The sequence below is a fragment of the Ailuropoda melanoleuca genome, chromosome 8 (assembly GCF_002007445.2).
Source record: "Ailuropoda melanoleuca isolate Jingjing chromosome 8, ASM200744v2, whole genome shotgun sequence".
NCBI classification, from domain to species: Eukaryota; Metazoa; Chordata; class Mammalia; order Carnivora; family Ursidae; genus Ailuropoda; species Ailuropoda melanoleuca.
Genome location: NC_048225.1, coordinates 41,698,100 through 41,721,507, shown reverse-complemented (window position 1 = coordinate 41,721,507; position 23,408 = coordinate 41,698,100). Strand labels below are relative to the sequence as shown.

At 36.3% G+C, this 23,408-nt stretch overlaps 1 protein-coding gene across 1 annotated transcript in view; it reads right to left on the bottom strand.

Annotated features, from left to right (window-relative positions):
• Nucleotides 1-23,408, bottom strand: part of GRM5 (glutamate metabotropic receptor 5) — a 522,903-nt gene that overhangs the window by 69,198 nt on the left and 430,297 nt on the right. Inside the window, 2 exon segments of the mRNA XM_034666172.1 lie at nt 8,992-9,118; nt 15,060-15,228. Coding sequence (XP_034522063.1) covers nt 8,992-9,118; nt 15,060-15,228 — 296 coding nt within the window.

The following is a 23,408-nucleotide window of genomic DNA, read 5'->3' as shown; positions in this document are numbered from 1 at the left end:
TCCGACTCTTGATCTCCTCTTAGGTCTTTGGTCTCAGGGTCCTGAGTTCAAACCCTAAGTGCATTGTAGTATTGTTACGGCTCATTACTACTTTTCAGGGGTTCCCAGATCACTGTTAACCTGCACAATCCATTCATTTATAATCAGAAGGCCTAAAAGAGCATCTGAGTGACCTTAAAAGAAATGTTCATAATAGTTCAACAGATAAAAATTTACTGCCTATTCTGTGCCATTCACCGGGTTAGATAGACATTGATTTAGAGGATATTACTGGCAAATGTGGAAGACACTCAATAGAGAGAGGTTGGAACTTTCTCCAGATTTTTTCATTCATTCATCTTCAATCAATCAATTTCTATATTCATTTCTCATCACTATATATTTTTTAAATTTTATTAACACTAGACTTATAATACAATTGAACTGTTAACAGGTACTAAACTCCTTGCACACTATTTCATCTCTCCAATAATTCTGTGAACTAGTTACTACTATTACCTTCATTTTATGTAAGAAGTTGAAGCTCGGAGAAGGAAATTTATTTGCATGAAGTCACACAATGAATCACTGGTGGGGTATAGATTTGAACATGGATATGTCTGACTCCAAAGCCTTTTGATTTAAACCACTATGCCATTGGAAGATAATAAAGATGAATTGTTGCAGACATGTCATGCACACAGTCAAAATTCTCATCTGCATTTTTTAAACTACATTTGTCATAAATTCACCTTCCTCAGATTGTATTGGTGTTTATGTAGCAAACTTCAGGAAAATCTAGAAAGTGCTTAGCGACCTGGGAATTCCATTGTTTGTTTAACAAGTAGTCTCTTACACCTGGTCACCATTATGATGTTTGGTCTTTAGAAAAGGATAATCCCTAGGCACTTGGGTGGCTCAGTTGGTTAAGCATCTGCCTTTCACTCAGTTACCTGAGTCAGGCTCCCTGCTCAGCGGGGAGCCTGTTTCTCCCTCTGCCGCTCCCCCTGCTCATGCATTTGTGCTCTCTCAAATAAATAAATAAAATCTTTAAAAAAAGAGAAAGGGGGTAGTCCCCATAATAACAGCTTTGTTAGAAAGGTGAATGTGAAATAGTGCTTCACTTGCTCCTAAATAGCTTTGTGATATTAGAAAAAATATTTTCAGACTCATACATTCCTAGATATGACATGCTGTAACATTCCTCAGGTTCTTTTCTGTTTGAAAATTCCTCTCCCTTTTACCTGGTTAACTTCTCATTTCTCATTCACTGATTCCATTTCCTTCCAGAAGGTACCACCAAGCTGCCAAGACCTGGTTAATTTTCTCTTCTCAATGCTCCTATAGTAATCCCTACTTACTCTCATTCTAACACTTTATTTCCTCCTTCATTCCTTTCTTTTGTTTATTCATTCATCCTCTTATTTCCTCTTCTCTCTTGTATTCTTTCAGTGGACAAACATTAAATCAATTTCTGCTATATGCTGGACATACTTAATAAATTACAGTGAAATTGCTTTTTTATTAGTACATTTGTTTGCTCAGGCCCTGGGATACTTGAGGGTAGGATCTGTGTCTTCATGATCACTGTATGTCCAGTGCCCAGTGCTATGCTTGGACCTAGTTGAATTATTGAATTATTGAATTATTCACTCATGACTACTACCCTCTGTGTCACCAGTGAACCCAGCGTATGGTTCATTTATAGCATATATCATAGGTTATACTCTTAATGCAATTACTTCTTTAAGTCAGCCCTCTTCTGTTATGGACATCTGATTCTATATAAATAGAAAGCCAGGCACCTTCCATTTACATCTCTATCGATAGAACTTTGCACAGTTAACAACAGTGTAGAAACTTGATAAAAGAACTTTTGTTGAATGAATGATAGAATAACCAGCTGGTATAACATATGTTCCTATTCAAATTACTACCTAACCTAGAAGCCAAGAAACTAGAGGTTACCATTTATGAAAACCTGTTCTGTATTTAATATTAACAGGAACTATTTATTATAATCATAATGATAAAAATAAACTGATTTCTCAACTAAACTCCTAACAGATCTCCCCTAAAGAATCAGAAGCAAATAATATTTAATACATGGCAAGGATTTTCTACCCCTTTCCTCATCCAAATTGAATTGTAATAAACAGGCAGCATATTTTAAGCACATTTGAAATGAAAATATCACAGTAACTTGGAGATAATTAACATGTGACCAGCTTGAAAGTGGAATTTTTTTCTTTTCTATAATTTCTGGATAATATGGGACTCCAAAATGTGATGACAGGGAAAGGAAGGTGGTGTAGCATAAAATAGTACAGTACTTAGGTTTGATTTTCCACTGGTTTTGTCAGTTAGTCACTAGTTTGAACAATTTAAAGAATCTTCCTGGGTCTTAATTAACTCTATTATAAAACAGTAATATTTACCTCATAGGATTCAAAAGGATAATGCTTAAGATAGTTAAAATTATTGGTAAGGAAAATCAATCTTCCCTGTTTTTTTTAAAATGTACTTATTTGTTAAAAGGCAAAAAAAAAAAAAGTCCCAAGAAAAGTGGGACAAACTGAGGAACACAAATGAAGTGATTATTTGTAAGAAGAGAGTAACTGAAATGCCAGAGTTATAAAACTTGCATGGCTAGTCCCCTTGGAGCTCATCCTCCAGTCCTTCCCAGGTTCCCACCAATTACCTTTTGTTTGACTCTCCTCTCTTTTTCTCCCTTAATGAAGATACAAAGGTTCTAACCTCCAAAGCAATTAGGTAACTCAGGGAACCAAAGAAACTTCCGAGAGAATGTTCCTACTGACATTAAAATGTTGATATGCCCTGCTTCCTTCTATTTTAGAGCTCTGCATTGAAAATAAATAAGATACATTTCCTTATAAGTGAAAAGCAGGAAATTATTCTAACTTCCTGTCATAAAGCTTCTTATTGAGTTACTTTCTGGAAAGTCATTTTGTTTTTGCTTTTTCCTTTCAGTTAGGTTTGTTTGAAGATTGCCAGACTTGGCAAGTCCACCTGAAAGGGTTTCCGGTGGCTTTGGCTTTAGACAGAGGAGCCAAAGATCTGCTACTATTAACCCATCCCAAATTCTTTGAGAGAAACAAATTAAAGATTCTTTCTAGGACAGTTTTTGCATTTATCTGGTGGGGAATGGTGTGCAATGAAAAAGATGTCTTGGCAGAAGCTTTTAAGGAATTCTGTGAATACTGAACCCCAATTGTTGTTTTCCACTATTTTTCCCTCCTTCCTTGGTCAAATTAGATTAGATTGCAGTTGCATTCTTCTGTCAGGGAACAATTACCTTCTCCTTTTGATTTTAATTCCTAATCAGATTTCTCTGTTGCTTTTTTGTCACCACATCATCATAGTCCAAAACACAGATTCACATTGTGATTTGCAAAATTTCATTATTGTGGTTTTTCTCTTATCCTCCTTTTAAAATCCCCATTTTAATCTTTATTTTTAAATTGTATCTTTCAGTATTCAATATTTGAATAGCTCAAATAGTATGAGTATTTTAACTTCTAAAGATTGTAAACATGCTGGGAATTATAGAACAAACATAAAAAACCCAGATTTAACAAATGGTGATATTTTGTCATAATTATTTCAAATTACACACACACAGTTTACAGACAAAATTAAAACCTCTTTTGTGACTCCCATCTGACTCCCTCCCTTCTCTCTCTCCAGAAAAAATCACTGTTCTGAAATAATCTTTTTAAACAATATTCACTCTTTATGTTGCAACTACTTGATTAATATTTATAGAGCAGTCCACCATGTATGCGTTAACTTTCTTATTCAGTTTTTGGACATTCCTGGAGATGATAATTGCCTTGTTCCAAACTATTCTTTCCACTAGAATGTAAACATCAAAAGGGCAGAGAATTTTATGTGTTAGTCATGGAAATATTTTCGGCCCTTAGAACATTGCCTGGGGCAGAGGAAGTGCTAGGTATATATTTTTTGAATAAATGACTAAATGATTCAATAATGATTTTTAATTTCCCTAGAACAAACTTCAAACTACTTACCATGGCTTACAAAGCCCTCCAAGAATTGGCTTCTGCCTCGCTTGCCTGTCTCATTCCCTCCACCCCATAGTCTCTGTTCCTCCTCAGTTCTTGTATTCTATGCCCCAAACACTCTTCTCTTTCATTTTAGTTTGGCCAACTTCCACCTTTCCTTTAACTCTTGCATGTCTAGTGTTCATGGAAGAGGCAAACTTAAAACTCATCTAAGTTGCTTACATTGATGTAGGATCCTATGCCCTTGGGTGCTCTTTTATTAACACTCAACCTCTCACTGTTCTCTATCAATATTTAGGATGATCATCTCTTTGAGGGCAGGGATCCCATTTATCCTATTCCTGGCTAACACAGACATCTGAAGAGTGTTAGACAAAGAATAATGACTTGCTGTCTCAATGAAAATAAGTTGGATTAGGGACATTATCTGTATTCTGCCCTCCCTCATCCTCCATTTTTAAATCTCCTTTTTTCCCCTTCTTCTTCCTGGTTTTCACGCCAGATTCTCTTTCTCTCTTTTCCTAATTCCTGGTTCCTGCCAATTTATGATAGCTATTAAGAATATGGCTAGCTTAAAATTTATTTTAATAGACTTATTGGTGGAAATATATTCTCATAACATAATCCAATATTATATGCATATATGTTTACACACACAACTATGTACATATGTATGTATATGAAAAAGTCACCCATAATCCCAGCACTCACAAATATCTTTTCCTACCAGTGAGTCATCTTCATTTCAGCCATCTATCATATGAATATATACAACTATACAGATACATGGATGAAAATATAGATAGACATTAATGTCAGTTGATTGCCACCTCTAGTTGTTTTTCTAAACAATTGTTCAATTGTTGTAGGCTCAGATCTCTTGACCATGCTACCATTCTTATAGAATTGTGTTGGGATTAAATAAATTAACATTTGTAAGATGCTTCAAACAGTTCCTGACACGTAGAAAGCATACATGTATGTGTAGTTGCTATCTATTATCACAATGAGGGTACTGACAGAGAGATGACTTGAGCTATCATGTTATAGGGCTGAAGTAGGGTAACTATAAGCCAAGTGGGTAGAAGGAAGACTTAAAATTTTCCCTGAAGCTAGCCCAATCTCTGTGGTGGCTTTGGAAGAGCTGAAACCATCAGAGCAGTCTTCTGGCTAGAGAGCAGCCTCAAGTGCTCTGATGACATTGCATCAGAATCAGTGAGATAGGGTCACAAAGAGCTACAGGCTCCTTGGAAAAATGCCATAGATCTCAATTAAAGGTTAAACTTCACATAATATCAATGTGGAGACCTTTCCAAGTCTGGCATTTATTGCCCGCACCTTCTCCTACCCTACTGCCACATACAAGCCAACTCACATGTATGCATGTAGCCAGAGGAAAAGCATTTCATTCTTCTGCTTGAAAACCTCCACTGGCCCTACACTGTCTATAGGATAAAGTCCAAAATCTTTAGTTAAAGGCTGTCTTCATAGGATGGCCCTAATACATACTTTCATCTTCATTTGTTACACTCCCCATAATTTTCCTGCTGGTTGACATACATTGACTGAGTGTCTGCTCTGTGCCAGACATCATGTCAGATGCTGGGAATGCAAATATGATTGAGATAGAGTTATGTCCTTGAGAAACTAATGATTCAGTAAGAGAGGAAGGTAAAAATAAAGGCCGTTAAAATCCAGTTTGAAAACTGATGTAAAGAGGGAAGCAGAATTTGCTTTAGAAATACAGAATAGGGGGCTTCTCAGTCTAAGTACATCAAAAAAGATTTCATAGAGAAAGTGACATTTGAACAGAGTAAGAAAGGATAAGTCAAAGTTACTCAAGTAAAGAGGAGTAAGTGCCTTCCAAGCAGAGAAGATAACACAGGTATTGACATGGAGGAATAAAGTAGCATTGGGTGTATATAATGAATTATAAACAGCCCTTGATGCCAGAAGGTAAAATGAGAGTTGGTAAGTGGTAGTGACTGAAACTAGAAAGATTATAGGAGGGCGGGGATGAGAGGGAATTTTGTATGCCATGTTGAAAAACTTGGTTTTTATGAAATTGAGGAATGTACCCTCTATCCCTACACTCTGAAGGGTTTTAACCAGGAAAGGATGCTGTATTTTGTCAAATGCTTTTTCTGCATCAGTTGAGAGGATCATATCGTTCTTGACTCTTTTCTTGTTGATCTGATCTATCACACTGATCGATTTGCGAATGTTGAACCACCTTGCATCCCAGGGATGAATCCCACTTGGTCTTGATGGATAATCCTTTTAATGTACTGTTGGCTCCTATTAGCTAGGATCTTGTTGAGAAGTTTGGCATCGATATTCATTAGGGAAATCAGTCTGTAATTCTCCTTTTTGATGGGGTCTTTGCCTGGTTTGGGGATCAAGGTAATACTGGCCTCATAGAATGAGTTGGGTAGTTTTCCTTCTGTTTCTATTTTTTGAAACAGTTTCAGGAGAATAGGTATTATTTCTTCTTTGAATGTTGGGTAGAATTCCCCGGCGAATCCGTCAGGCCCTGGACTCTTGTTTTTGGGGAGGTTTTTGATCACTTCTTCAATCTCTTCATAATTAATCTGTCTGTTTAAATAGTCAATTTCTTCCTGTTTCAGTCTTGGTAGTTTATAGGTTTCCAGGAAGGCATCCATTTCTTCCAGGTTGTTTAATTTATTGGCATAAAGTTGTTGATAAAAATTTCTAATGATCCTTCTTATTTCATTTGTGTTGGTCGTGATGTCTCCACTTTCATTCATAATTTTATTAATTTGGGTCATATGCACCCCAATAGCAGCATTGTCTACAATAGGAAGGAGCCGAGATGCCCTTCAACAGATGACTGGATTAAGAAGATGTGGTCCATATATACAATGGAATATTACTCAGCCATCAGAAAGAACGATTACCCAACATTTGCAGCAACATGGATGGGACTAGAGGAGATTATGCTAAGTGAAATAAGTCAAGCAGAGAAAGACAATTATCATATGGTTTCACTCATTTATGGAACATAAGAAATAACAGGAAGATCGGTAGGAGAAGGAAGGGAAGAATGAAGGGGGAGGTAAACAGAAGGGGGAATGAACCATGAGAGACTATAGACTCTGGGAAACAAACTGAGGGCTTCAGAGGGGAGGGGGGTGGGGGGTTGGGGTAGGCCGGTGATGGGTATTAAGGAGGGCACGTATTGCATGGGACACTGAGTTTTATACGCAAATAATGAATCATGGAACACTACATCAAAAACGAAGGATGTATGTATAGTGACTAACATAACATAATAAAAAATTATTAAAAAAAAGAAAAGAAAGAAAAAACTCAAAATATATCCAGTAGAGATATGGAAATGCTCGTAAGTGTTGAGCAATGAAGCAAAAGGGACAAATCTGTATTTTGGATACATTATCCAGCAGCAAGATAAAAAGTAGACTTAGAGACAAATGGCATACATTTGGGAATAGGGAAATACACTGGGAAATTACTGCAATGTTCAAATGTGAGAAGATGAGAACCCAGTCAAGGGAAGAGTTGTACAAATGTAGAGGAGAGAATATGAACATTTAGCAATTCAAACAGCCAGGCTTGACAGGTGCCTGGATGTGGCCAGGAATAGAGAAGAGTTGCGCACTCCTTCTAATATGAACTTCTTCACTTTTTAAAAAGTGAGATGAGATTATGACTCAACAGTAAATGTTCTTGAATTCTGCATGTTAAGTATGTCCTCCTTCACTCTTCCATAGTACTTTTGTTCATTTCTTATCTATCTGCAGCACTCAGTACACTGTGTTGTTACCATTTATATGCTTTTCTCCTACTAGATTACAAGTTTCTTGAAAAATTTGACTATATTTTGTATTTCCAGTTTCTATTACATTTTCTGCTCAAACTAAGGAGCTTGTTAAATTAATTAATTCATATTTCATATTTTTACCTTTTTGCCTCCTTATTAACTTCTTTTTTTTTAAAGATTTATTTATTTTAGGGGGGGAAGGGCAGAAGAAGAGGAAGAGAGAGAATCCTTAATCAGACTCCCCACTGAGCGTGGAATCCAAGAACCCTGAGATCCCAACCTGAGCCAAAATCAAGAGTCAGCCGCTTAACTGACTGAACCACCCAGGCTCCCCCTTGTTAAAGATAAGCTATCTTCTTTAAGATAGACATTGCATCTTTATTTCTAGATATTTATTTCAATGGTAGGCAAATAAGCTTGTAATATGCATTTGATAAATGTTTATTGAAAAAATTGGAAGGAAAGATGAAAGGTATTATATCGTTTTTATATTGTAAAAATTAGAAATAGCTATGAAATATAATCTTGAGAACACAATGACATATTCTTTTACATGTTTGGGAGAAAAAAAGAACCCAAACCAAAACAACACAAAAGCCAAACAAACAAAACAAGAGCAGCAAAAACAAAAAACCAAGCTGAGATGAGTTTTACCCTGTGCTAACATTCTTCAAAAACTCATTAGTTAGAGCTTCCTGGTTTAGACTAAGGAAAAGTACTAAGAGTAGCAAAGTTTTAGACCAACTTCCACCCAACTCTGTGCTACTTTTTTTGCTCTTGGATATGTCATGACATATTTTAGTCTTTTCCTGGCAAATAGCTCTCCCTCTCCACCTCAAATGATGGTTAACTGGGGCCCTGCTGAGGACCTTCTGGGAATATCCTGAGGATGAGCCGAAAACGTCCAGTAGAAAAACCTAGGAATTCTGATCTACTTTGGGGGTGAAGGCAGGAATATTTACCAATCTCTCCCGGAGATATAAAGATTTTCATGGTTAGCCCAGGCATTGGGAAGGCTTCTGTCCCTAAGGGAATTCTTTGTCACATGAACAAGACCACCAAGATGAGAAATACTTGGAGATGTGACCCCTTCCATCCATGCCTGCATTCTTTTGCAGTTCATTTTTGAGTCATATACCTAAGCTGACATTGTGATACATATACCTGTAAGGTCATCAGTGGGCCATGACCCTAGTTGGCACGCCTTGCAGGTGTACTCATCAAAGACATACTCATTCTCTTTACAGGGTGTACAGGTCCAACAACAGCTGACTTCTCCCTTCCGGATCACCTAAGGTAAATATTTAAAATTTTGATTATTTTTGTATAAATAAAAATCCAGCAATCCATTATTCAAATATGCTGCTTTGCAAAGCAGAAATGGCTTTCACATAAGTTATTTCAAATGTTATCAGATAGGCAACATAAGCGTTAATATTATCATTTTATAATCAAAGAAGCTGAAGCTGAGTTTAAGCAAAAATTAGTTGTTGACAGGGTCTGGAATTAAATTAAATGCAAATCTTTGGATACTTAGCTTTAGATGTCTATATTTAATTAAGTGCCTGTGTTTGTGCTCATATATAAATACATTCATTTACATATGTATGTATGTAACTGAATTTTCCCCAAAGTCTGTGTCTGTCTTTCCCTAAAACTAAGAACTTTTACTCTTCAAATTTACCTTGGCTTCCCTCCACTAGTTGAATAATTATTAGCAAAAAATATCATATACCTGCTACAGTTCAAAAATCTACCCATATTGATCAAAAATCATTAGGAATTTCTACTGAATTAAGAGGTAAAACATGACTTTTTTTTATGGAGTTCATCTTTTGGTCTCTGTTTCTACTTAAAATCTGGTTCAATAACTCACAGCTCATTCCTTCCTATTCTAGTAGCTTTGATTTGCTTGGGATGTCGGTGGATAAGGTCATTGAGGCTATTATGTACCCCTTCATCTGTTAGATTTTTTTTAAGGCAATGGGATATAATTGAAATAATTTAACAGTTGAAGGAGTCCCAGATGTTATTCTTTAGAAATGGATGTCTTTTATTTTTTTCCTCCACTGGTGCATGAATAGCCTCTGTGGAATAGAGACGACATTCATTAAACATTCCTATAAATAATTAAAACTCTGATTAATCACCAGCAATAACCAGACACAGTGATGATTATACCATATATTCCTCGTCCTCCATCCTGACTCTATTACTGACAATGTAACAATGTCTAGATATTGATAGCCATATACAGTTGTAATCTGGCACCTCTTTCTTTCTATTTTCTATCCCTTTTGCTGGCTCTTGACACTCTTGACACTCTTAACACTGCAACCACACAAGGAGAGAATGATGATGATGAAAAGGTCTGAATCGTCCTTTTCTTAAAATAACCAGATAAGTGAGGTAGAGTTGCTAATTAGACCTGCTTAATCTACCTAACGTATTCTTCATAATAATACTTATTGGCTGTTTTCTGTATGTTGGCAGTACACTGTTATCTCATTAAAACATTAGAGTGGCTCTGTTTAAGGTGGTTGGTTTTATTTCGTTCTTTTTTTTAAGGGGAGAAAACCTAGGCGTAATGAGCTTATATAACACATACGGGTAAATAGCCATTGGACTTCAAGGCTCATGCTCATAAACCCTGAGCCTTATTGGTCTATATAAAGGCACAGGTGAGGGGATGGGTGAAATAGGTGATGGGGATTAGGAGTGCGCTTGTCATGATGAGCACCTGGTGATGTAGGGAAGTGCTGAATCACTATATTGTACACCTGAAACTAATATAATGCTGTATATATAACTAACTGGAATTAAAATAAAATCTAAAAACAATAAAGATAGAGTTCATGATATTTTGAAAAATATAGTAGGAAGAGTCCTGGCCTTGAGAATCAAGAGGCACCAGGATTCTAGTCTTTCTTGTAGCCACTAAATAAATAGTCGTGCAGCTCTGAACAGTCCCCCAGCTGATCCTGTTTCTTCAAACCAAGACCAATGTTTTTAAATAATATCTAGCTTTATAGGCTTTCCCGAGGATTAAAATATTATAGTGATTTGTAAACTGTAGGACACTCTAAAAATGTTAACTGTTTTATTAGTAATGTACATATAAATATTTATACAGAGGTATATTTGATTTTAAGGTAATTTCAACCACACTTGGTAAAACTACTGTTGGACAATTACTAGATTTTGTAATGCAAGCAAGCATTTGAAATACTGAAGGATTCTCTTTCTTATCAGGGCATGGCAAACAAAAGCAGTTGCATTTTTCCTCCTAAAAATATACTCACTTCCGTGCTTTAGTTTGCACTGGTGTGTAAAATTTCTGTTTTTTGGTGTTTTTTTTTTTTTTTTACCAAAATAAGATCATTTCCTTTTCCAAAAATAATCCCAATATTACAGTCTTTTTTTGTTTGTTTGTTTAACCTGGTGACAGCTGTATATGTCTGTTTCTGATCATTTAGGTTTGATTTTTTAAAACTTTTTCTCATTTGATATATATGTTCTGTTTCACATTCATTTTGAGTATAAGGGGTAGTGATAATTCTGTTACATAGTGATTACCATTCTTTTTGAAGACCCTGGAAGTAGTCCTGCTTTCTTTATGAATAATAACATGTAACACATTTGAACCTTTGCTAGATCAAGTGTACTTCCATGGACACTAAGTTAACAAATCTGAACAATGGCATGAGGTGTTGACATCTTTAATGAAATTGCTCAATGACATCCTTAAACCATATTAAGAAAATGTTGTCTACTGTGTATTTAATAGAGTGAAAATGATATACAATTAGGAAAATAAAATTTGGGATCAAAAAAGACTAAATAAACATTACAGATTACCTAGCATTAAAAATATGATACTAGGGAGTCAAATTCTTCCCATGATGTTTTTCACAGTAGAATGAGGTAGAAAAAGATATATAAAAAAATCCCCAAATCAGCCATTCAGCATTTTGAAGTTACAGTTCAAACTGTCTTGCTGTGAAAGGTCAAAACAAATAACATCCATGTAGTAATTTACACAGGCTTATCTTTCTACAGGAGGAAATGGAAATTATGAACAATCGATATTCTAAATGAATCTAAAAGGAATTTCATATACAGAGTCTAATTTCAAGATGACTGGGCAAGATGCAGACTGTCACTGAACATTAAGGGTTAGCAAACTTTTTCTGCAAAAGACCAAATAGTAAATATTTTTGGCTTTGTTGTCCTATTGCAACTCAACTTTTCAACTCTATTTATTACAGCATGAAAGCAGGCATAGACAATACATAAACAAATGAGCCTTGTGTACTTCAATAAAACGTTGTTTTTTAAAAGAGTTATTTATTTATTTGAGAGAGAGAGTGTGCGCATGCACATGAATGGGGGGGCAAAGGGAGAGAAAGAGAGAGAATCTCAAGCAGACTCCCCACTGAGCATGGAGCCTGATGTGGGCTCCATCCCAGAACCCTAAGATCAGACCTGAGCTGAAACCAAGAGTCAGACACTTAAACTGACTGAGCCACCCAGGTGCCCCTCAATAAAACTTTATTTACAAAACCAGGCAGCAAGGTTGGATTTGGCATGTGGGCTAAGGTTTACTAACCTTGTTGTGTATCATGACAAAACATAAGAAATTTTTAGCTACTCCAAAAGCTACTGTGCCATTTAGCAGATACTAAAAAAATTATATTTATATTTATTTACCTTGTCTTTCTTCTTTCTGGTCTTATGCTTACCAAATCTTCAGAACTACCTCTTGAAGATCTTACAATTAATATTGAATTATTTCAGTTTCATTTGTAATAATCAATGAATGAACACCTCAAATGTTTCAAACAGAGTCAACACAAGGTTGATTGAAAAGACCAAGGCCAACTTCTCTAGGTGTATACACTGTCTGAAATGTGTACCATAGTATTTCAAAAAGTATTTGATGAGTAAATTATTTTGATATCATTTTTCTTCCCCTAGGGCATTATACCCCAAGAACTAAACTTCTTTCTATTTTTATTATATCTTCATTCTTTCTTTCATGACTGTTTATTTTTCATGACTTTATTTCCTGTAAGTGTGGCCAGAACTTACTTAGTCTAAAAGTAACTTTTCAATGTCCTCAAACTGCTAGGACTGCCCCTTAGCTGCTTTTCACCACACACTTCTTGCTGCTCAGTTACCCTTCTATCCTGTTTAATCTCCAAGTTCTATTTCCAGAAGGCTCCAGATGAAGGGCTAACCCCAATTTTCCTGCCTTTCCCTCAGTTCTTGTCTTCCTTGACCTCTCTCTTCCACTGACCACCACCTTCCATGACAGTATGCTCTCTGGTTCTATCTCTCTCTGGCCCTATTGTCCCTCACTCTACCTTTTCTTCTTCCCTTATGCTTTCAAAGCAGATCTTCAATATCTATTCTTGGTCTACATTTATTTTCTCTGTATACTTTCAGGTTCAGTGACCGATCTACTTGAACAGCTCCAACTTTAACTCTATTCAATTAACTTCTAAATCTGTATCTTCAGCCTCATTTTTTGTTCCTTTGTTGTAGACCAATGTTTTCTATCAGTGGCTAGATATCTCCAAACCAACAGGCTGCCAAACTAACCCATTGCCTTTCTCTAAAACCATTCCCATTTTTTTCTATGCTTGACAACGACACTTTCTAGTTAGTAAGAAGTGAAATTACAATTGACTGTCATAGACTTCTTTTTCTTTTTCTTTTTTTTTTAAAGATTTATTTATTTATTTATTTGGCAGAGATAGAGACAGCCAGTGAGAGAGGGAACACAAGCAGGGGGAGTGGGAGAGGAAGAAAGCAGGCTCATAGTGGAGGAGCCTGGGGCTCCATCCCGTAACGCCGGGATCACGCCCTGAGCCGAAGGCAGACGCTTAATGACTGTGCCACCCAGGCACCCCTAGACTTCTTTTTCTTCTCCAACCCTATATCCAATTGGTAGCCAGGGATAACTGAGTATACCTCTCTATATAATATTTCTTTCAAATATCTCCCCTGCTCCCTCTCTGTTCTCACTGTTTCTTGCATAATTCAGGGTTCTTGTCACCATTATCACAGTATCCTTTTTACTTGAGACAAGTAATGTTTCATAACTACTCATGCATCTCACCTACTATAGTCCAGTTTATGTCAACATCTTTGTCAAGATTACTCTGACCCCTGGTTCATAAAAATTAAGTTCAACCTGCTTAGTACGGCATTCAAAACTCACCACAAATATGGTTTCAATCTATCACTTTGACTTTCTCTTTTATAATAACTCTTTAAAGCAATGAAACCTAGATTATCCACTCTTCTTCCAGAACAGTCTTCAATCAACTACTTCTGTATCTTTCCTATTATTGTTCCTTCTACATAAGTGATTATATTTCCACATCTCTCTCTGAAATCATATCCATTCTTCATTGTCTGATATTTTACTTAAAAGAAATCTCTCCTTTTCTTTTATATGAACTTATACGCATGTGGGGGTTTTTTGTTTCTTAATGAAGTCATTGCATTTTATATGATGTTGCTTATTTGTGCCCATTTTTCCTCAGCTAGACTATAAATCTTCTGGCAGTAAATGTGTGTTACTTATTTTTGCCCCATTGATTAAACTATTACACTAGTAAGAGTTTGATAAATATTTGTTAAGTTAATTAGAAATTAATGTGGTTTCCAACTGTGAGCCATTTATCCCCAGGAAGCACATCTTTCAAGGGCTTACATGAATGTAAAGGGTGTGGGCAAACATGACTCATCAACTGGTTCAATCACTCCTACTACTAAGATTATTGTGGGTCATACTATCAAAAGGAATTGATGAGAGAAAAGTAAAAACAAAACAAAACACAAAACAAAATTTCTGATATTAGAAGCTTATAATATAAAAAGACAAATATCTGAATGTTTAAGAAATAACCAATGATGGGGCACCTGGGTGGCCCAGTTGGTTGAGTGTCCAACTCTTGGTTTCTGCTCAGGTCATGATCTCAGGATCGTGAGATTGAACCCTGTATCAGACTCCATGCTCAGCACAGAGTCTGCTTGGGATTCTTTCCCTTTTCCTCTTCCTCTCTGTCCACTCTTCCAATGCCCCTCCACTGCATGCAAACACAATGCATTTTCTCTCTCTCAAATAAACAAATAAATCTTTTTTTTAAAGAAATAGCCAATGATAGTGAATGCTTTTGAATTTACAACAAAAGTTTTAAAAAACATTGACACCATTTTACCTTTATCTGGCCTTTCTCACATGGTTCACTGCACACGGATCTGATGATGCTGTTTTTCTTGGACCATACTTCATCATCATCCATTTTTAATTCTCCGTTGTCCCAGCTTCCAACATTGATATAATCAAAATAATCTTTTCCCATTTCCTTGAAATTCATTATTTCATACCTTAGGAACAAGAATATAATGATTATTCAGCTAAGGATATAGTTTTCTGCTGTGAAAAAGCAATATATTTCATTTCCCAAAAATGTATCTACTGTCATACTAGTGACATTGGAATTTTCCATGACACTAAGCTTAGAATAGCAAAAAAGTCTGTTGGCTTTACTTTCTCTTAAGGGACTTTTTTTTCTTTTTTTTTCACCATCAAGCTTATACCTGAAATAGAAGATAATCCCATGTGAGAAGGTGACTTGACCTCAGCAGGATGACAGACAGTTTTGAAATAACTTCAAGAAGTTTAAACAAGTACACTGGTAGGCTTCTAAAACAGATAGAAAGGTTTTTATCTCCACTCAAATAAAATGACAAAATTTTCCTTTACTAACCAAGTAAGAAATTTGGTAAACCTTTAATCTTGTCTTCAGCTTGAGGGAATGTGGGGATAATCTGGATAGGGCCTGATCTTACCTTTCTTTTCTTACCCTTTATCAATGGCTAAACTCATTGTATAAAAGACACTTTCAGGAATGATGTTTAGAATAAGTCTGAAAAGAATTTATGAGGTTGGAAGAGGGCAGCAGAGTAGGAGGATACTAGACTTGTCCCTCAAATACAACTAGGTAACTATCAAATTATCATAATACCCTAGAAATCAACCTGAAGACTGGTAGAACAAACTCCACAACTAAAGACAGAGAAGAGGCCACACTGAGGAAGGTAGGAAGTGTGGAGACTCAGTTTGGGAGAAACAGGTCATGGCTGCTGTGGTGGGGAGGGAGCCACTGCTGAGGAGAAGGGTGAAAGACAGACTAACACATAGGGGAGTGTATGAGGATAACAAATCCCCATACCAACTGACTCGGAAGGCAAAAGGGCTTGAATTTCAGGAGTTCTTGTAAGTCTAGGGTTCTAAAGGTCAGTGGGCTTGGCTCCAGAAGAACCTGGATGATATTGGGGCTACTCTTGTAGAAAAGGCAGGCAAATAACCAGCATACATGCATCATGGAAACAGTGAGCTGAAGAGTGCCTGGGGTGCACAGTGGGGAGGTTATCTGCTCATCTTGGAGCCTGTCCTAAAGAAGCACCATTCACAGAGAGACACCTCCAGGGATGAAAGAACTGGGAGGTGCCATTTCCCTGCACTGCCCCTCAGCATAAACACAGAGCCACCTGTGGTAACCAGCCGAGCACTGACCACTCATTACCTAACTTGCTTACAGCAAGCCCTGACTCTTGCTCCAGTGCAACTGCCTTTCCCAGTCATGCTTCCCTAAATCCTAGCATGACAGGCCGCCTTCCCAAGAAGACTGGGCAAAACCCCAACTCACACCACATCTCCTGATGCAGGAGTTTTGCAGGGCCTTGTTTCTGGAAGCAGCAGCAACAGGTCTCATTTCACAAGCAGACCAGAGCACACCTAGTAAAAATGAGCCACATTCAGTCCAGGGGCCGAACAGTGCCCACAACAGACAAAGAGAACCTCTGAAGAAGACTGGCCTAAAGAATAAAGTGACCAGGGCAGAACAGCAGAGCATGTGCAGCACACAATGGAACTACTCGCTGAAGTCCCAGGCCCTGGGGAACAGGGGATACTACACTGTAGAGCACTACAGACCTCTTCTTCATAAGGCCATTACCCTCAAGAACAGGAGAAATAGCTGAATTTCCTAACATATTCACAAAGACTTAGACAAAATGAAAAGACAGAGGAATTTGTCCCAAATGAAAGAACAGGACAAGGTCACTGCCAGAGAATCTAAGAAACAGATATAAGTAACATTCCTGATAGAAAAATTTAAAGTAATAAACATAAAAATACTCACTGGACTAGAGAAAAGAGTATAAGGCATGAATAAGACACTTAACACAGAGATAAGGAATAACATAGCAGAGATAAAAAGTTCAATAAAGGAAATGAGAAACATGCTTGATAGAATGAACAGCAGGGTGGGAGAAGCAGAGGAAGAAATTAATGACCTAGAAGACAGAGCAATGGAAAGTGATCAAGCTGACTAAAAGAGAGAATAAAGAATTATGCAAAACAAGAATATACTTAGGGAAATCAGTGACTCCATCAAACATAATAGCATTCCTATTATAGGGATCCAAGAAGAAGAAGAAGAAGAAGAAGAAGAAGAAGAAGAAGAAGAAGAGAAAACAGGGCAGAAAATTTATTTGAAGAAATAATAGCTGAAAGCTTCCCTAATCTGGGGAAGGACCAGATACCCAGATCCAGGAGGCACAGAGAACCCCCCAAAAAAATCAACTAAAGTAGGTCCACACCAAGACATGTCATAAATAAAATAGGAAAATGTAGTGATAAAAAAAAATTTAGGGCAGCAAGACAAAAGAAGACAGTTAGATACAAGGGAAACCCCATAGGGCTATCAGCGGATTTTTTAGCAGAAACCTTGCAAGCCAGAAGGGGGTGGCATGATATACTCAAAGTGCTGAATGAGAAAAATTTGCAGCCAAGAATACTCTATCCAGCAAGGCTGTCATTCAGAATAGAAGTAAAGATAAAGAGTTTCCCAGAAAAATGAAAACTAATGGCGTTCATGACCACTAAACCAGAAGTACCAAGGGGGACTGCAAGAAATATTCAAGGCGACTATTGAACTGGAAAACACAGACCAAAAGTGAAAGTATAATGGTAGGAAACACAAAAGCAGTAAAAATTAATAGTCCCATTAAAAAAATCAGTCAAGGAACTCACAAAATAAAAGGATGTAAAATATAATGACATATACCTAATATGTGGGGAAGAGAGGAGTAAAAAATGGGTTCAATCTTAAATGACCATCAACTTGATATAGGCTGCTATATGCAGAACATGTTATATATAAACCTAATGGTAAACCATATATCAAAAACCACTAATAAATATGCAAAGAGTAAAAGGAAAGAAATCCAAATATATCACTAAAGAAAATCAGCAAAACATAAAAGAAAGAAAAGAAAAGGATCAGAGAAAACTTTCAGAAACAACCACAAAACAAATAAAATGACAATAAGTACATATCTATCAATAATTACTTAAAATGTAAATGGAGTAAATGCTCCAATCAAAAGACACAGAGTGACAGAATGGATAAAAAAACAAAACCCATCTATATGCTGCCTACAAGGGACTATTTTTAGACCTAAAGACACCTGCAGGTTAAAAGTGAGGGGATGGAGAAACATTTATTATGAAAATGGGTGTCAAAAGAAAGCTTTAAAGCAAAGACTAAAAAGAAACAAATAAGGGGACATATAATAATACAGGGGAAATACAACAAGAAGCTATAACAAATATAAGTATTTATGCACCCAACATAGGAGCACCCAAATACATAAAACAGTTAATAAAAACTTAAAGGAACTAATATATAATAATACAATAATATTAGTGGACTTTAACACCCCACTTAGATCAATGGACAAATCATCTAAACAGAAAATCAACAAGGAAACAATGGCTTTGAATGACACACTGTACTAGATGGATTTAACAGATGCATTCAGAACATTCCATTCTAAAACAGCAGAATGCACATTCTTTTTAAGTGCACCTGGGACATTCTCCAGAATAGATTACAAAACAAGCTTCAACAAATTCAAGAAGATTGAAGTCATACTGCCTCTTTTCTGACCACAACAGTATGAAACTAGAAGTCAATCACAAGAAAAAACCTGGAAAGACCACAAATACATGGAGGTTAAATAACATGCTACTAAAAAATGAATGGGTCAACCAGGACATAAAAGAATAAATAAAAAAACTAGAAACAAATCACTAACACAACAGACTAAAATTTTGGGGATGCAGCAGAAGCAGTTCTAAGAGGGAAATTTATAGCCATACAGGACTCACTCAAGAAGCAAGAAAAACCTCAAATAAACATTCTTACACTGAAAGGAGCTAGAAAAATAACAACAAATAAAACCTAAAACCAGCAGAAGGAAGGAAATAATAAAGATTAGAGCAGAAATAAATGATACAGAAACAAACAAACGAACAAACAAAAAGAACAAATCAATGAAACTGGGACCTGGTTCTTTGAACACAATCAATAAACTTGATAAACCTTTATCCAAACTTATCAAGGAAAAAAGAGAAAGGGCACAAATAAATAAAATGACAAGTGAGAGAGGAGAAATAACAACTAACACCACAAAAATATAAATAATTATAAGGGTAAATTATGAAAACTATATGCCAATAAACTGGACAACCTAGAAGAAATGAATAAATTCCTAGAAACATATAAACTACAAAAACTGAGGCAGGAGGAAATAGAAAATTCAAACAGATCCATAACCAGCATAAAAATTAAATCAAAAATCAAAAACTCCCAACAAAGTAATGCAGGACAAGGTGGCTTCACAGGCAAATTCTACCAAACATTTCAAGAATTAATACCTGTTCTTCTCAAAGAGTTCCAAAAAATAGAACAGGGAGGAAAACGTCCAAATTCATTCTATGAGGTCAGCATTACCCTGATACCAAAACCAGATAAAGACACCACTAAAAAAGAGAACTACAGGCCAAAATCCCTTATGGACATAGTTGCAAAAATTCTCAACAAAGACTAGCAAACCAAATTCAACAATACATTAAAAAAATCATTCACCATGATCAAGTGGGATTTACTCTGGGATTGCAAACATTTTCCAATATTCCCAAATCAAACAATGTGATACATCACATCAATAAGGTAAAGGACATGAACCATATACTCATTTCAATAGATGACAAAAAAGCTTTTGTCAAAGTACAACATCCATTCATGATAAAAACCTTCAGCAAAGTAGCTTTGGAGGGAACATACCTCAACATAATAAAGGCCATATATGAAAAACCCACAGCTAACATCATCCTTATGGGGGAAAAACAGAGCTTCTCCTGTAAGATTAGGAACAAGACAAGAATGTCCACACTCACCACTTTTAAAAAAAAAATTATTTGGGGTGCCTGGGTGGCTTAGTTGATTCAGCATCTGACTGTTGGTTTCAGCTCAGGTCATATCTTGCAGTGGGATGGAGCCTTGTGATCAGCTCTGCTCTCAGGCAAGTCTCCTGGAGGTTCTCTCCATTCGCCTCCCCCACCCCTTCCCCCAACATGAACTCCCATGCTATCTATCTATCCATCTATCTATCTATCTATCTAGATGATAGATAGATAGATAGATGGATAGATAGATGATAGATAGATGATAGATAGATGATAGATGATAGATAGATAGATAGATAGATAGATAGATAGATAGATAGATAGATAGACCAATGTCTTACACCNTATCTATCTATCTATCTATCTATCTATCTATCCATCTATCTAGATAGATGGATAGATAGATGATAGATAGATGATAGATAGATAGATAGATAGATGATAGATAGATAGATAGATAGATAGATAGATAGATAGATAGACCAATGTCTTACACCCGACTTGGGACTCAAACTCACAATCCCAAGATTAAGAGCCACATGCTCTACCAAATGAGCCTGCCAAACACCCNCCAATGTCTTACACCGGACTTGGGACTCAAACTCACAATCCCAAGATTAAGAGCCACATGCTCTACCAAATGAGCCTGCCAAACACCCCACATGGCTTTTATTCAGGATAGTACTAGAAGTCCTAGCCACGGCAAGCAGACAACAATTACAACAACAATAACAACAGCAGCAGCAACAAGGCATCCAAATTGGTGAAGAAGTAGTAAAACTTTCACTATTTGTAGATGACAACACATTTTATATAGAAAACCCAAAAGATTCTACCAAGAAACAGCTAGAACTGATAAGCGAATTCAGTAGAGCCATAGGATTCAAAATCAATGTACAGAAATCTGCTGTGTATCTATACACCAAAAATGAAGCAGCAGAAAGAGAAATTAAGAAAACAATCCCATTCACAATGACATCGACATAATATACCCAGGAATAAACCTAAACAAAGAATTGAAAGACCTGTACTCTGTAAAGTATAAAACACTGATGAAAGAAATTGAAGAAGATGCAAAGAAATGGAAAGACATTCCATGCTCATGGGTTGGAATAACAAATATTGTTAAAATGTCTATATTACTGAAAGCAATGTATACATTTAATGCAATTCCTATCGAAATACCAACAACATTTTTCAAGAGCTAAGACAAACAATGCTAAAATTTGTATGGAACCACAAAAGACCCAAATAGCCAAAGCAACCTTGAAAAAGCAAAACAAAGCTGGATGCATCACATTGTGGACTTTAAGTTATATGAAAAAGCTGTATTGGTCATGAAAATTTGGTACTGGTATAAAAATAAACACAGATCAATAGAAGAGAATAGAAAACCCAGAAATAAACCCACAAGTATATGGTTAATTATTCTTCAACAAAGCAGGAAAGAATATTCAATGGGAAAAACACAGTCTCTTCAACACGTGGTGCTAGGAAAACTGGGCAGCAATATGCAAAAGAATGAAACTGGACCACTTTCTTTCACCATTCACAAAAATAAACTCAAAATGGATTAAAGACCTAAACATGAGACCTGAAACCATAAAAATCCTTGAAAAGGGCACAGGCAGTAATTTATTGGCATCAGCCATAGCAACTTTTTTCTCGATATGTCTCCTGAGGCAAGGGAAACAAAAGCAAAAGTAAACTACTGGGACTTCATCTAAATGAAAATCTTCTGCACAGCAAAGGAAACAATCAACAAAACTAAAAAGCAACATTTGGAATGGGAGAAGACATTTGCAAATCACATGTCTCATAAAGGGTTGGCATCCAAAATATATAAAGAACTTATAAAAGTCAACACCCAATAAACAAATAATCCAATGAAAAAATGGCAGAAGACATGATAGATATTTCTCCAAAGAAGATATTTAGATAGCTAACAGACACATGAAAAGATGTTCATCATCACTTACCATCAAAGAAGTGCAAATCAAAACTACAATGAGATATCAGCTCAATCTGTCAGAGTGGCTAAAATCAACAACACAGGAAACAACAGGTGATGACAAGGGTGTGGAGAAAGGGGGGCACTTGTGCACTGTTGGTGGGAATGCAAAGTGGTGCAGCCACTCTGGAAAACAATATGGTGGTTCCTCAAAAGGTTAAGTACTCTATGATTCAGTAATCACACTACTGAGTATTTACCCAAAGAATAAAAAAACACTAATTCAAAGGGCTACATGCACCCCTATGTCTACAGCAACATTATTTACAATAATGGATATTCTAGATATGGAAGCAGCTCAAATGTCTATTGATTGATGAATGGATAAAGGAGAATATATATGTGTGTGTATATATATACACATATTCAGTATATATATTCAGCCATAAAAAGGAATGAACTCTTGCCATTTGCAATGACACAGATGGAACTAAAGAGTATAATGCTAAGTGAAATAAATCAGTCAGAGAAAGATGAATACCACATGATTTCACTCAAATGTAAAATTTAAGAAACAAAACAAACTAGCAAAGGGAAAAAAAGGAGAGAGGGAGATATAAATCAATAAACAGACTCTTAAGATATAGAGAACAAACTGATGGTTACCAGAGGAGAGATGGGTAGGGGGTTGGGTGAAATAGGTGATGGGGATTAAGGAGTGTACCTGTTGTGATGAGCACTGGGTGATGTATGGAATTGTTGAGTCACTAGATTGTACAACTAAAACCCAATCTAACACTGTATGTTAACTAACTGGAATCAATAATAAAATAAAATAAAATAAAATAAAATATGTCTGAAAAGATTTAGCTTCTAAAGCACCTCATGCAATGTAAAAATGCTGGAAGATACTAATACCTTGTGAGTTCTCAGCCTTTATTGGCTATTGTTCTCATTTTGAGTATGAGGATAGAGATGTAAAGAGGGAAAATTAATGTACTTATTTATAAGATTTTTCTTTTTTTTTTTTTAAGATTTTATTTATTTATTTGTCAGAGATAGAGACAGCCAGTGAGAGAGGGAACACAAGCAGGGGGTGGGAGAGGAAGAAGCAGGCTCCCAGCAGAGGAGCCTGACGTGGGGCTCGATCCCGTAACGCCGGGATCACGCCCTAAGCCGAAGGCAGACGCTTAACCGCTGTGCCACCCAGGTGCCCCTATTTATAAGATTTTTCTTATGTGCAAGAACATTTTCAGAGAAGCATTTTTTAAATAATTTTCCAATGTCAGGACAGTG